Source organism: Furipterus horrens, unplaced genomic scaffold (genome assembly GCF_987537825.1).
Source record: "Furipterus horrens unplaced genomic scaffold, mFurHor1.1.pri manual_scaffold_6, whole genome shotgun sequence".
NCBI lineage: Eukaryota > Metazoa > Chordata > Mammalia > Chiroptera > Furipteridae > Furipterus > Furipterus horrens.
In genome coordinates this window covers 181,767,366-181,783,847 of record NW_028327176.1, presented here as the reverse complement: position 1 = coordinate 181,783,847, position 16,482 = coordinate 181,767,366, and the positions used below count along the sequence as shown (strand labels likewise).

Sequence of the window (16,482 nt, the reverse complement as noted above, 5' to 3'; positions counted from 1 at the left end):
CTCATCAGGCCAGAGGGCATATCCCAGGACAGATTGCAATGGGGAAAAATGGAACAACTGTAATAGAACAACAATTAAAAAAAGGAATACTGACCAAAAAAAAAAAAAAATGCTGGCAGATTGACTTCACCCACAAACCCCCTGTCAAAAAGCATAAATCTCTTCTAACTCTGGTTGACACACTCTCTGGTTGGATAGAGGCTTTCCCCACTACCACAGAAAAAGTATCAGAAGTATCTTGAGTCTTATTGCATTTCATCATACCATGCTTCAGGATCCCCACGGCCCTTCAGTCCTATACGGTCCTGCATTTATCTTCCAGATAACCCAGGAACTAGCCAATTCCTTCAATAAAAGTTTCACGTTCCTTACTGACCTCAATCTTCAGGAAAAGTAGAAAAGGCCAACGCCATCCTTAAAAGACAACTTACCAAGTTCTCCCTAGAGTTAAGAGAAAACTGGGTCTCTCTGCTCCTTCAAGCACTAGCGAGAATTTGTGCTACCCCAAGGGTGCCTATGTTTCTCAGCTCCTTTGAACTCAAAAGCTTCCCAACCGCTCAGATCTCTCCAGGTGATTATGTTCCGACCCTAGCACTCACTAGACAACTACTACTAGGGCACGCTGACAAAGTCCTCCCCAAACCTACAACAGAAATTCCTAACCCTGCCCCCTTAGAACTGGGAGATTACGTATTTCTTAAAATCTCTACAGATAAGCATGAAATTCTAAACCCAGGTTGAGAGGGACCTTACCAGGTCATACTAACCACCCCAACAGCAGCCAAGCTTCGGGGGCTGCCTCAGTAGGTTCCCTCTTCCAGACTCAAGAAACCTCCGCTCCTACTGGAGCCACTGTGCCAAAGGCGGGTCTACCTCATTTCCATTCCCAGCCCATCTCACTGACCCGTCTTCAGCTTACAAGAATACAAGAAGAAGAAGATAAGACCAGCTAAGTACAGATGCACCCCTTACTTCTTCACTGCCTTTTCTTTGCCTTTGGCCTTACCACTGTTACTATCATGGTCCTGCAATTTCGGGGAGATTTTCACATTCTTTAAATCTATGAATTCCCCCTTTCCCTCACCCTTGCCACTGACTTCTCCTAGACCACGGATAACTCCCCAAAGCCTCTACTCTCTTATCCTGGACGTCCTTGCTCAGCTCCCTTTTCCTATCACAAGAGAGGAAGACTTCCTAACCTTCCTGTGGGATGCATTATTCCAGGGAGAATTCATAGACTATATCTGGGAACAGCTTACTCAGTGGCTAGAATTATCTTAAGTCTCTCCACTACGTTTCAATTTTTCCTTCTTCTCCTTCTTGACTCAATAACTCCTGTCCTCTCCTGGCACCCCCTGATGCCTACCATTCAGTCCATAGCACAAATAACAAACCAGACTGACTGCTGGATATGTCCCAACACTATGTAAGCCACATCAACAGCTCTTCAGGTTTTTCCTGTAAGTCTTAAAACTTTAATAACAACACCTAAACTCCATGAATTCTGCATAACCTTAAGTAATCAGACTTATCCAGGACACATAATTATGCCATTAGGGGTTGATTACTTACAAGTTCAAGGCTATGCCGGCCCTTCAGAGCCAATAGGAAAGGTTACCTGCCTAACAGATAAAGCCTTCATTTGTTTCTGGCATTACTTTTCTGATAGCTGATCCATATATTTAGGCCATTTAGATACCTCCTACTGCAATTTTAACCCCCCTACACTCACCTGGACACCAGTAACCCCAGAATATGAATATTATAACACCTATTTTTGAATTTGGGGTGGCATAGTCCATAAAACCTCAAAAATCTATTCCAAAAAAATATTTCCTTATAATAGCTCACAAACCAGTACTGAATTCTTGGAATAGGGAGGGAAACTGGTTAACTCTTCAACATTACCAACATCGCAAATCTTTCTGAAAGTGATCAAATTGCTCTGTTGCTCCCAAAGAACAATATCTTCCCGTTTACTTTCTGCAACATGCTTTTTCAGAGTCCTGCCACATGCACAATGAGCCTGATCCCTTATATTCCCCTCTGTGCATCGATGAATTCCTTACAGGAGAAGATATTATTAGACTTCCGGCCAAGATGGAGGCGTAGACAGACATGCTGCACCTCCCTCCATAACTAAGGAGGAATACTGTGATGGAGCTTGAACTACAGTAAAAATTTTTTGCGAAAACCCCCAAGGTGACAGTTGCCCCCAAGCAGGTACGGAATGTTATTTGCATGTATCAGGCAAACTCCCATAGTAACAGTTGCCACAAAGAAGTGCAGAATGTTAGCTTTGCGGTTGCACGTATTAGCCAAGCGTAGATTCCATTAGCCCCACCCCTGCTTCACAATGGTTGTGTTGTGCTACTACCCCAGCTAGCAACCCAGGATATAGGTTTTTGCTATATAAGCAGCTTTGTACTAAGGCTCGGGGCTACTCACTTGAATCCCTGCGTAGCGTAAGAGTAGGTAATCGCTAGTCAGCTAATAAAGGCTCTTTAAATTCTAATTTGGTTGTCTCTGACCATTTAGTTCTCACACTTAGTCCACAACAATACAACTACCTCAAAACTAGAAACAACCAGAAGTTCCAGAAAATCAAAGTGCATGGAAATCCAGCAAACAAAGATATAAAGAAGAAATACTCGTCCAGACATGTAGCAGGGGTGGAGCCAGGGCAGAAAGGACATGGTGTGGTGGTGGCAGCAGCAGCAAGAGCAGCAGGCCGGCGGAAAGCACAGTTACCCATTTTAAAAAGTCAGGAGGGACACCTGGGGAGCGTTCCCAGCTCCTCACCAGACTGCACAGCTCAGGGTCCCAGCACCAGGGAAAATCAAGCCTCATTGCTTTCAACTGTGCAAACCAGTGGGGGTTGGGGCAGAGGAAGGAACTGCCAGTCTCTCACCAGAGTCTGCTTGTTTAAAGGGCCCCCACAGTCCTAGAATGTCCGCAGATCAATCAACTCTGGGAACAACAGCCAGGGCAACAGGTAGATAGACACCAGTCCCACACGGAAGTGGGAGAAGTGCCTGGAAAAGAGGCGAATGCTGGTCAAGTAGCACTGTTCCCTCTCAGACCCCTCCCCCACATACAGTGCAACAATGTGGTGAAACAGGTTGCCCTGTACTGACAAATCCCTAAGGCTCTACCCCTTACAATGTAACAGGAACAACAGCTGAACCTAAGACACAGAGGCAAACACACACAGGAGACTTCCAGTCAAGATGGAGACCTAGACTGACACGCTCCATCTCCCTCCACAACTAAGAAGGAATACAACTACCGCAAAACCAGCAATAACCAGAAGTTCCAGAAAATAAATGGAAGTCCAACATATGAAGTTATAAAGAAGTGGTGCTTGACCGGATGGGTAGGAGGGGCGAAGCCAGGGCAGAGAGGTCAAGCTGTGCTAGTGGTGGCAGCAGTGGCGATGGCACCGGGACAGCGGTAGGCACAGACACCTGTATTTAAGGGGAGTCAAGAAGCGCCTGGGGAGCGCCCCTGGCTTCAGACCAGACCCGTTGGCTTGATATTCCAATGCCGGGGAAGGCAGACCCCCATTTCCTTGGAGTAGGAGGCCTGGAGTGGGTGGAAATGGAGGAGGAGGCTCCCAGTCTCTCAGCGGAGAGTGAACAGTAGGAATCCAGCTTGGACCCCCACCCCCACAGAAAACGCCACAGCGTGGTGAGAAGGGTGGCCTGGCTGTGACAAGTGCACAGGGCTCCCCTGCCTATAACGTAGGAGGTGTGACAGCCCCGCCCAGGAAGCAAAGGTAAACACAAAACTGTCAGGATGGCACAGATCATGGTAGAGATTCCAGTGATGCAACTGACCACACAGAAAATATTTAATCTTATGATAGGAAGTCTTTCTGAGGCTCAGTTCAGAGCTTTGGTTATACCAATGCTTATAGACCTGACAGCAGATCTTAAACAAGATGGGGAAGGAATGAAGGCTAGTCCTGCTGAAATGAACGAAAACACAAATGAAACTAGTGGGGAGGGAAAGAAAACCAGGGATCAAGTCAACAAATCAGAACATAGGGAAGGAACAAACAGTCAACCAGTGCAGAAAGAGGAAATCAAAAGTGAGGAAAATGAGGAGAGACTCAAGAACCTATGGGACAGCTATAAGCAGGCCAACATCCAAATCATAAGGTTGCCAGAAAGTGAAGAAGAACTAGAAATTGAAAATTTTTGTGAAAAAATAACGAAGCAGAGCTTTCCTAACCTGGGGAAGGAAATAGAATTAAAGATCCAGGAAGCACAAAGTTTCAAAAAAACTGGACCCAGGGAGAACCACACCAAGACACATTATAATCAAAATGTCAAAGATTAAGGATAAAGAGAGAATCTTAAAAGCAGCAAGAGAGAAGAAGAGAATTACATACAAAGCGGTCCCAATAAGACTCTCAGCTGATTTCTCAAAAGAAACTCTGCAGGCAAGAAGGGACTGGCAAGAAATATTCAAAGTAATGAAAAGCAAAAACCTACAACCATGATTACTCTTTCCAGTGAAGCTGTCATTCAGAATAGAAGGGCAGAAAAAGTGCTTCCAGAACAAAGTGAAACTGAAGGAGTTCATCAGATCCAAACCACTGTTACATGAAATGTTAAAGGGACTTATTTAGGAGAAGGAGGATCAAAACTATGAACATTAAAATGAAAACTGTATCACAAAAACCAACAACAGAAGCTAGAGAACCGAAACAAAGGCAAACTAAGTAGGCAATGAGAGTGGGAAAAGAATTATAGGCATGGGGAAAATTATGGGGGGAGGTCAGCGGGGAGAGGGAAGGGGGAAAGGGAGGGAGATGGTACAGGAATTAAGAAGCATAGTAGGAGGGAGTGGAGTAGACAGGAAGATGTTGAGAAGAACTATATGCACAACCAATGGGCATGGACTAACTGGGGGGCAATTGGAGGGAGGGGGCTCACTGGGAGGAGGGGAACAAAGGGAAAAGAAATTGGGAGAACTGTAACAGCATAATCAATAAAGCATATTTTTTTTAAAAGTATAATATAGGAAAGGGTGAAGCCAAAGAATTTATATGTATGACCCATGGACATGAACTAAGGGGGGGTGGGATTGCTGGAGAGAAAGGGGGTATCAGGAGGACGGAGAAAGGGGGAAAAATTGGGGCTACTGTAACAATATAATCAATAAAATATACTTAAAAAAAAAAGAAATATAGGGACAGCTCTACATTCTAATCTCAGCCTGAAGAAGTTTTAGAAAACAGACCTTCAACCCAACTCCCAGAAACAATAAAAAAAAAAAAAAAAAGCAGGAATCTGAGGTGTAAGAGCTGGGTTCCAGGAATTCAATTCAAATTTTAGCTAGTCCCCCTAAATCCCCTGCACCCACAGTAGTTGCTGGTGCCAGTGACTGCCTATCTTCAAAGGTATCTTTATCTGCAGACAGGAATTGAGCAACTTCTCTGTTCTCAAAATCAACTCCTGCTCCTTATAAACTCCCCCCATCAGACCATCTGCAGGGGTCCTGCCAACTCCCACTCCCCTTTTCCCCTTAAAACTCCTGCCTTGTTGCTGTTCAAGGCTGACATCTTTTTGGTCTCAGTCCGCCTGTTTGCAACTGGCCAAATAAATCTTTTAAACATTCCCTGTTCTCCTGACATTTCTCCTTTCACTCTGCTGAACCTAACAATGACCTTCCCACACACTTGGGGTAGGTACAGGGATGCTTCTGAAAGCATTTCCTGCAGCCACTCTCAGGAGCCTCTCCCCAAGGCTCAGTTCTGAGTCCAGTTACAAACCAACTGAAGAGATTCCAGCAGTGCAAAAATTGACACATTTGATTGGAACATGTGTTGAGAAATATGCTATTTCAGGAAACAGATTACTATGGTGGGATACTGGCTCTACGACTTTTTAAAAAGCATATTATTAACATATAATTAAAATGGTAGTGACAGGGCATAGTAACCTAAACATCTTAAAGCATAAGAGCTGTTTTTAAATCCTTTAGCATACATAGGGTGTCTTACTCATTTGAAAACCCCACACATACACCATATCAAATTTTTTAAAGTATAGATAATTCAATTATTGCTGAAAATATGTGAGAATATTAAATTTTTTAATTTTGAAATTATTTGGCTAAGACATATGAAAAAAATTCATCAAGCCGGAGACTTAAGATTATTGTCCTTTACACATTTTCACTCTATGTGTATTTTAACTTAATAAAAAGGTAGAACAAAAACAAAAATTATTTAGTTACATGTAAATTATTTATTTGTGATAGACTATGATCTCTGGGCAACCATTCTGTAAATTTGGGATTATTGCAAAGTGAGAAATCTAATCTACATATTAGTGTCAAATAAAATGATCTTTTATAAATACGAACTGCAGCACTTAAAGGATTACATGACTTAACATTTTGTAGATAATTCATTAAACCTTTGTTTATTTCTGCTTTGGAGTTTCACTTTAGAACCTGGTATCCAAATCTGCATAGTGATCTAAAGTTTCTCCTTGGCCAATTCCACTCCCCTCATCTTTTGTATCTCACAGGCCTTATACACATTAAACCATTTGCTCCTGTTTTCAATTCCCTGTTCTTTCTTTTCCTGTATTCTTTTGAAATTTTTTCTTAACTACTTGCCCTGGAGATTATAATTAGCCTTTAACCTAAGACAATAGTTGAGATCAATAGCAACACTGCTCTATTATAACTCCATATCTCACCCTCTTTGTGCTATTTTTATACAATGCAATTTTCAATCAGATAGGGCATATACAAATATCAACTCATTATGCTGTATACTTGAAATTAATATAATGTTATATATCAATTATACCTCAATAAAAAATCAGATAGTGAACACAAAGAAGCATACATTTATATTATCTTTCATGTTTACTATGTAGTTACTTTTAACCAATGCTCTTTACGTCTACAACTCATTCAGTTAGTTGTAGAAAATATCGGTCCCCTTCATGACCCGTCCCGCAGGTCGAGCAACGAGGACCCTAGAGGGGGAGTGAGGATGAAGAAGGGACAAGAGACACAAGGAGAGGAGACAAGACAGTGCTCTGATCAAGTCTCATTTATTCTTAGTCAAAACAGAATTCTTATAGCTCAGGAGAAGAGGAATTTTTCATTCGGGGGGAACGCAGCTGCAGCTTGGGCGTTGTCTGGTAGATATGAGTTAAACTGCAGGACAGCAATCTCAGGAACAGAAAGAGGGACGTTGCCCTAGTAAGGAGTAAACAACTATTATGGGATGGTGAGGCCATGCCAAGCAGAACTTTTGGATGTCAGTTAGTAAGACTTCAGCTGAGGAACTTTTTAGTTCCCCACACCTTCAGAAGCTAAGATAGTCATCTCACACAAGAACACACCCCTCCTGGTGTTATGAAACCTGTGTGTGTCACCTCTACACTCAGGTGCGATGGTATCTGCAAGAAAGCTCCACCCGGGACTTCCGGCCAAGATGGAGGCTTAGACGGACGCGCTAGGTCTCCCTCTACAACTAGAGAGGAATACAACTACTTCAAAACAAAGGATAACTAGAAATTCCAGAAAATAAAACTACACGGAAGCCCAACATATGAAGTTATAAACCAGCGGCGCCCTTTGGGCAGGTAGGACGAGAGAAAGGGGGCGGAGCTGTTTGCGGTCGCACCTGGGACAGCGGCGGGGAGAACAACCCCGGCTGCAGTCGAACCCCCGGCAGCTCGCAACCCCAACGCTGAGGAAAGCAGCCACCACATCGCCTTGAACAGTGAGGCCCAGGGGGGCCGGAGGACGGATCCCGGTCTCCTAGCGGAATAACTGTGTGAATCCATCTTGGACCCCCGCCCCCAAAGAAAGCACCACAGGGCTGCGAAATAGGTCACGGACAGGCGCCGGTCGCTGGATTGTGACGCGTACACAGGCACTGCCCCCTACAGCCGGCCCAAGAAAACAAAACGCATCTGTCAAAATGAGGCAGACAACTATAGAAATCCCGGTGACACAACTCACCAGGCAGCAGATAGAGAACCTGACAGATGAACAGATAAGAAACCTGTCAGAGGCTCAGTTCTGGGCCATTGTTATCAGGTGGCTTACAGAATTCACAAAAGATTTGGAAAAAGATGAGAAAGAAGCGAAAAACACTCATAACGAAAGGAACAAAACCACATACGAGACAGATGGTGAGGAAATAAAATCCAGAGTTCATTTCAACAAACCGGAATATGGAGAAGGAACAAGCAGTCAACCAATGCAGCAAGAGGAAATGGGAAGCAATGATGAGAGGATCAGAAACCTCTGGGACAGCTATAAAAGGCCCAACATAAGAATCATTGGTTTGCCAGAGAGCGAGGAAGATGAACTAGAACTTGAAAAATTGAGTGAAAATATAATAAAGGAGAACTTCCCAGACTTGGGGAGGGAATAGACTTGCAGGTCCAGGAAGCAAGGAGAGTTCCAAGAGACTGGACCCAGGGAGAACCACTCCAAGACACATTATAATCAAAATGTCAAAAATTAAAGATAAAGAGAGAATCTTAAAAGCAGCAAGAGAGAAGAAAAGAATTATGTACAAAGGGGTCCCAATTAGACTATCAGCTGACTTCTCAAGGGAAACCCTACAGGCAAGAAGGGACTGGCAAGAAATATTCAAAGTAATGAAAATCCAAAACCTACAACCACGAATACTCTATCCAGCGAAATTGTCATTCAGAATAGAAGGGCAGAGAAAGTGTTTCCAGGACAAAATAAAACTGAAAGAGTTCGTTAGATCCAAACCACTGTTGTATGAGATGTTAAAGGGACTGGTTTAGAAAAAGGAGGATCAAGACAATGAAATCTAAAATGAAAACTGCATCACAAGAAACAACAGAAGCTAGGGAATTGAAACAAAGGCAAACTAAACAGGCAACGAGACTGGAAAGAGAGCTATGGGTATGGGGAACATGTTGGGGGGAGGTCAACGGGGAGGGGGAATGGGGAGAGGGAGGGAGATGATATAGGCATTAAGGATCATGGTAGGAGGGAATGGAATAGACAGAGAGAGGTTGAGAAGAACTGTATGCACAACTAATGGACATGATCTAAAAGGGGGGGACAACTGGAGGGAGGGGGGCCACCGGGTGGAGGGGAGCAGAGGGAAGGGAAATTGACACAAATGTAATATTATAATCAATAAAACACATTAAAAAAAATAATAAAAAAAAAAAAAAAAGAAAGCTCCACCCGAATCTGTGGCTCTTCTGCCAGTACTGGAGGTGGAAATGTGTTCTCAAATTGAGGTTATCTAACCTTAGCAGCCAAAGAATGTTTGATGTACATTCCTGAGCTCCCTTGAGCCAGAGTCCTCTGAGCAAACAACCCCTATCCCCAAAGAGAGAGCCCAATACACAGTCCATGATTATTTTCTTTGAAGCCTGTTTGATGTAGTTAAAGAAAGACCAGTGCCACTTATCAGGCATCAGGAGAGACCCATAGTCTGATACATAGGATGTCACCAAATGAGTCTAGTTTGGATTTTAAATAAATATGAAATGAACCAAATGGTGTAATGGTGGTTTGGCAAGGATATGTCAGGAGGGTAGATGCTCCACGCCCATGACGCATACTTGCCAAACTGAGATTCTGAATAAGCGAAATCGGAAGGACAGAACAAGAAATCGATTCTACCGACTGGATGTCGGATCTACTGGTGCCTTGATTTTGGACCTTCCAGCCTCCAGAACAGTAAGAAATAAATCTTTGTTGCCTAAACTGCCTATCTATGGAATTCTTTTAGAGCAGCTCAAGGTAAGATAGGTGGATAGAGTCAAAGCGAGGAGAAATGGCTTTAAAGTATTGCCTTAGGGAACCACAAGTGAAAGGGGACATGAGAAATCTCCAAGTCACCAAAACTTTGTTCTTAGACTACTTTTCACTGCTCAGAAGTCAACCCTGAGACTTTTTCTAACGATAAACTATTGGGATTCGGGGGGGCGGGGGGGGGGGTGCTTGTCTCCAGTAGGATTATTAGACTCTAACTACAAACCTGTGAGGACAGGCCAGTTGCTCTGTCTTCAGGTCTGTCTTCTGCTCTGTCTACTTGGTGAGAGCAATTCTCAATCACTTAATTAAGAGAAATTAGGGGTGGGGGAAGGGAAAGAAAACAAGGGGAAATGGGAAGAAAACGAAGGACAAAGAAGCACAGAGGAAAAGGGGAAAGAAGTTGATGGAAGGTGGAGAGCGAGAAGAAGCTCGCATAACTTCTAAAAGTCCTGCTCACCGGAGGGGTTTTGAGGAGAGTGGAGAGAGGGAATTCAAAGTGAATTTTGTTTTTTAAAGTTTGCTTTCTTTTTCTTTAATGAGTATTTATATTTTCAATATTTAGAAAACTCAGCACGACTTGCTTCAGCCAGATTTCAGCAGGTCTGTCAACCATTCCCAGATGAAGACTTTGAACATGGCAGCAAAAATATCACTAGTATATGGTTTTGTTCTCCCTCTACTGCAGCCGGGAGAAGCATGGGAATCCACGGATGGTGAGTGTGCTGGGATCAGGAGGCCTGGCTGGGAGGAGAAGGACGCAAATTGGGTTTCATACCCTGTATCAGGCAAGCAGGCGCCTGCCTGTCCAGGTGTTATTAGAGATAGTAAGAATGTGCTTTAGCCAGGCAGCTCCCCAAGATGAGTCACAGGGGACCAAGTTGAAGGCACCCCACCTGGTACTGTGCTCACCTGTGGCAGCTCTCCCTCTCCTGCCAGGTCCCACCTCCCTCAGGAAGCCTTTCCTGGATAGCCCAGACCCATCATGAATTTGTCATGTGTCCTATGGGGTCTTTCTTCCCTTTATGTTCTAATTCCTACCTGTTCAGCTAGAATTTTAGTCCCAAGAGGACAGAGGTTGCCTTGTATTTTTGTACTCACAACTTGGTAGATGTCACTGAAAAAATCTTTCAGACAAATTCTCCTTGCAACAGTATGTACACCCAGGGCCCATGGCAGCCTCAGAGTATTGTGCTAAACCTCAGAGAGTTAAAGGTGAGACAGGACTAAGGGGGCAGAGCTGGGGGGAGCTGGGGTGGAGACCCCTGTCTCAGCAGCCAGGCCCTCCAGAGGGGGCCCCCAGGCCACACCTACGCTGTTTCCTCACAGGTGCTCACTCTCTTTACCTCAACTTCAATGTCCAATCACCGCCCAGTCCCGGACAGCCCTGGTGTGATGTCCAGGGCTCAGTGGATAAAAACCCTCTCCTTCAGTATGACAGCGACAGCTCTGAGGTCAGACCTTTGGGTCTCCTGGGAGAGAAGGTAAAGTCCACCAGAGCATGGATAGAGTTGCCTCACACGCTGGGAGAAGTGGGGCGAGAGCTCAGGATGACCCTGTCTGTCATCAGACCGGAGAGAAACAAGACCAGGGGTAAGTGAGGGACAGGGAGGGCAGATGGAGACAGTGAGCGGGAGGGGAAGGAGCAGGCACAGGCAGGGAGGGCGCTTCGTGGAGAGGAACTGCGCCCTGGTCCGGCCTCAGGGCCACCGCGGACCGAAGGGCAAGCCAAGGGCACGGTGTGCAGAGATTACAGCCCCTACATGTGCAGAGAACGCCTGACTGTGGGAGATGGCAGGGCTCTCAGAGGCAGGATGACATCTCTGTGTGTGTGTGCACTGCAGGTCCCCTCACCCTGCAGGCCACACTGTCCTGCCAGCGCGAGGCAGAGCAGCGCACTGGTGCGTCCTTGACGTGCAGCTTCAATGGAGAGACCGCCCTCCTCTTTGACACGATGAACAAGAACTTGACACTCGTTGGTCCTGGAGCCAGAGGGATCAAGAAGGACTGGGAGGACAGGGGACTGATGGAGTATTTCAGGAGGATCTCAATGGGAGATTGCAGTCGCTGGCTCGGGGAGTTCTTAGACCACTGGGAGCAAGTGCTGGAGCCCACAGGTAAGTGAGCAGGGCGGGGAGGATGCGGTAGCTCTCTCCCTTTTTTTAATGGTCTCGATTTTGGAAGATATTTGTTGCTATTTGATTTTGTAATACAAAAAGGATTACTCCTTGTAAAAAAAAAAATCAGTTAATGAAGACATAAACAGAGTTTAGAAGAACAAGTTTACCTTCACCCTTCTCCCCATTTTTACACTCTCCCCCCAAATAACAGATATTAGCAGGTAGGCCTGTATTTTTCCATGCCTTTTTCCATGTATTTACACAAACACAAACTCACTTTTAGTTTGGGAAGGTTAAAATAGATATACTTTTGTAAAGGATTTTATTTACCTAGCAGTTGGTGTTTAGAACATTTTTCACATCAATGCATACTGATTTCAACAATCCTATGTCTAGATTTATCTCATTTTCTTGGATTAATTATTAATAGCACCCTCTTTCACTATCAAAATTAGCTCAGTCTGAACAATAAATTATATGGTCCCCCTAATAGATAGCTATCTGCTTAATGAATTCACAGCAGCCCATAAAGCCGTAATTTTTGTCATCCTTACCCTATAAATGTTTTATTTTTATGAACTATGCTGCAATGAGTATATATATCTTTGTTCATGTGTGTGAGTAATTCTATAAGATAAATCTGTAAATCCAATTGTGAGATTAAAGGGTATGTACATTTCCATTTCTCTATACTATCAAATTGTTTTCTTAAAAGCTACACCATTTTCTGCTTCCATAACAGCATCCATGTCCCCATATCCTTACCAACCAACACTACATATTACACATTTTTTTGGCCCATTTAATGGCAAAATATTATATCTCATCCTTGTTTGAATTTATTTTTCACTGATTACAATTGAGGTTGAATATTTATTTTCTATTACTTTGTGTCTTTTGTCCCTTTTTCAATAGATTATTTTTCTCTTATTAATGTGAGGATGTTTCTTTATATTTAATGAGATACATACATTGTAAATATTTTCTCCCTGTATTTTACTTATTTTTCTCCATAGCATGGGGAAAAGTGCCAGTTCCACAGCCATACCCACTCAAATTTTGACTTTCTAAGAATGATTAACATACATTTAACTCAAAGCACAGTGTCAAACTTATCATCCAAAGTGTATACGTATATGTCAAACATACACAGGTATTATAAACTATGGACAGGTATAGTCTGCTGACTGAATATGTTGTGTGTCATTTTATTTGTATATATCATTTCTGCCAATTTTATATTAATTCCTTATTTTTTCAAAAATAAATATTTTATTTAAAATTTTGAATACAACAAATACATGTAGGTATTGAATGTAAATTATTCTAGCTTCTACACATAAAATCTCATCTCTTTGGACGTAGCTCTCTTTAAGGGCCTAATGCCTTCCCCATGTGGTTGTGAATATCTGTGTGTAATTGCAATTTTGATGGATGGGTTGACTGGTTCATTTCTTGTCTGGAGAGTCAATGACTGCCATCAGAATTCCCACCATCCTCCTTTCCAACCCCACATGCCTTAGGGCACAAGTTCCCACCTTAACTAACCAATGATTCAGTCACCCTGGACTCTTAGATGGTTCTCAAACCTCTATGTACCATTGTCCTTCCAGACCTTCTTTTCTTCTTCTATTACAGTTATTCCTCAACCAGCTCAAATGTTACTTCTGATGAAGCCTTCACCTTTTCCCTAGACAGAATTAAACACCCCCCACATCTGCTCAAAAAGTCTACCCACAGTAAACATGTCAGACTGTATGATAATCAGATAGACATTTAATGTCTACTCCCTTGGTAGAATATGAGGCCCTTGAGAACAGAGAACAACCCCTGTTCATCTTTATACCTCTAGACCCAATAGAATGGCTGTCACAGCATGAGTCTGTAAATATGGGGGTGGCATGTGCTGCCTGGGAAAACAGGTGCTTAGGGAGGTATGTTTTTAGGTTTAACAAGTCTTTTCATTTTTTTTCTCCTTTCTGTTCAATCATTAGATGCCCCAGATATCAAACAGTCTTCAGCCATCCAGTTCAATAAATGGTCCATCCCACTGATCATCATCTGTTTGATTATAAATGTTTCCATCACATCATGAAACAGGAGTTCATGTACCATGGAAGGTAAGTAGCAGGCTGGCCTTTGGCTCTTGCGCAGGACATAGTCCGGTAAGGACTTAGGAGAGGTCCTGTCCCTTGATCTTTCTCTAATAGAAATGATGCACTTTCTTAGTGCTGAGCCCCTATACTCCACACTAGAGCTGGGGATGCTCTGTAATTGGGAAGCAGAGGAGAGTCCTATTGGCAGCACCACAGTGTCATGAGGGGAGGGACAAACCAAATACCGCTCCTATGTGGGGCAGGGGCTAAGATCTAGAAGGCCTGGGGTGGATGCTCTCTTGTCTCCATCTAACCCAGGTTTCCCAGACTTCTAATGAAAAAATTATTTATTCTCTGAGGATAACATGATTTAGCTCAACATTTTTCCTTATATCATAACAGCTGTTCCATTATCTGATTATTCTTCTCTGGACAGTGAAAAGGTAACATAATTAGACAAAACTGCCCTGGCTGGCGTGGCTCAGTGGATTGAGTACCAGCCTGCAAACCAAAAGGTCACTAGTTCAATTCCCAGTCAGGGCACATGCTTGGGTTATGGGCCAGGTCCCCAGTTGGGGGTGTGTGAGAGGCAACCACACAATGATGTTTCTCTCCCTCCCTTCCCTCCTCTCTAAAAATAAATATGTTTTTTTTAATTAGATGAAGCCTTGATGACAAACACTGACCTTTGATGACAATGACCCAAGTCTGGCTGCCAATGTAATATATTACCATCAATACCAAAGACAGTTTACCTTGAAACTAATGAAGGTTGAATTTCAGAACATTTCACTTGGATGAGTTTATGCTATTGCTCCTCAGGAAACTAACTGAATTGGTCATTTTGAAAAATTTACAAAAATAATAAATTTGCTCACCATCAATTATAACTGTTATCCGTACTTGGATTTTTGGTGTCAGGTGCAATTGGAGTAGCTTTTGGAAAGATTAGGTTGCAACCTGGTCAATAGTTTGATTGTAGCCTGGTGAGACTCTCAGTGGAGAAACCTGCCTGGTCATGCCAGATTTCTGACCAACAGAATGGGCATGGTAACGTGTTATGTAGCAATAGAATACTAATACTGTAGGGTCACCAAATAGTCCCTGTAAAAAGTTTCAATATGTAAATATGTAAGGGCTTTAAATGTTCTTTGTAAGAAGTAGCAAGGACTTGCTAAAAGGCCTTGGAAAAAGGAATGTAAGAAGGAGTGTTATAGCAATTAGTGATTTACAAGCTAAAAGCACCTCAGCCTCTATCACCTCCCATTTGCTTGCTTGTGTCTGGTTTATAACATTTGTGAAGGTTGTGCTTTGCAGAATGTCTAGCCCTTTGAAAACAAATTGCTTCACGGGGAGTTCGTCCCTGGCTGAAAAGCTATGCTGCCGCCGAAGATAACCTTATAGCCTTGCGAATTTTTGTTCCTGTTACTGCCAAGACATTCCTGCAGTCCTGCCCAGCCCCCTCTTCCTAAGGCTGTTTCCCACCAAAGAAGAAACAAAGAGACTGCACCAGTATAAAAACCCAGCGTTTAGACTCCATTGTAGGTTAAAGCATGTTAGAGACCTGCTCAGGGTCTGCCCAACTCCTGGCCATTATTAAAAATCCTTTGCTTAACTTTATACACCGCTTCAGAATGTTCAATCTCGCCTATGTAGCCGTAACAATACAATACTTTTAGGCTATGACAGGAGCAAAGAAAATTGCTTAAGGATTGGAAGAATTTCCCAGGCAAGTTTTAAGCTCCATACTTTTCAAATTGTTTTTCACTTTCTCAACCCATTTGTTTCACAACCCATATGGCCAATCCCCATAGGATATTTAATATTGCAATGCAACCAACAACTATGTATCTCTGTGATGCCCAGTGAGTCAACACAGTAGATGTTCCCACTTTGAAATGCTAGCAATTATTATCTCTACATGACAGTATGGAGAAATAAAACTGCCCAGGACTTCTCAGGGCTCTTATAAGAAGCCCTAGCCTGCTGGCCCATAGAAATGTATGTAATATAAAGATAGATCATGCTTGTAGAACTTGCTTAAAAGCATTTTACTCTTACATAGAATGGGTCAAATATATGGTGATGAAAGGAAACTAGACTTTGGGTGGTGAAAATGTTACAGAAACAGGGGTGTTCCAAAAAACCCCAGAGTTTGCAGCTGGGGGATGGGGAAAAGGAAGCAGCTTTTCAGAATGCCTCCACATGCCTGAGGCCGGTGGCTAGTGTCTTTTTTATGCAAAATGGCTTTAATGCATCCAAAGCCTCAGGTAGATGGGAGGAGTCTTGAACCAGGGGATGGTATGGGGAAAGCACACAGAGCCTGCATGGGGTTCTGTGAATGGTCAGAACTGGTTACCGCACCCACTGCATCAGAGGACGTAGTCAGGGATTTAAAAATAAGCGGCAGACATTTTAGGCGGGCTGACTGTGCGGATTTAACTAAGGTTAAGGCGGACTGTGCGAATTGGACT

At 43.3% G+C, this 16,482-nt stretch overlaps 1 protein-coding gene and 1 long non-coding RNA gene across 3 annotated transcripts in view; one reads left to right on the top strand and one right to left on the bottom strand.

The window, feature by feature from the left end:
* Positions 1–16,482, bottom strand: part of LOC150007945 (uncharacterized) — a 49,397-nt gene that overhangs the window by 19,734 nt on the left and 13,181 nt on the right. The window lies entirely within an intron of this gene.
* Positions 9,589–15,628, top strand: LOC150007946 (retinoic acid early transcript 1E-like). The gene is made up of 6 exons (XM_090280143.1): positions 9,589–9,780; positions 10,358–10,508; positions 11,122–11,385; positions 11,637–11,909; positions 13,907–14,032; positions 14,669–15,628. Exons 1-5 carry the CDS (start codon positions 9,589–9,591, stop codon positions 14,005–14,007), a joined length of 981 nt encoding a protein of 326 aa, XP_090136269.1. The 3' UTR covers positions 14,008–14,032; positions 14,669–15,628.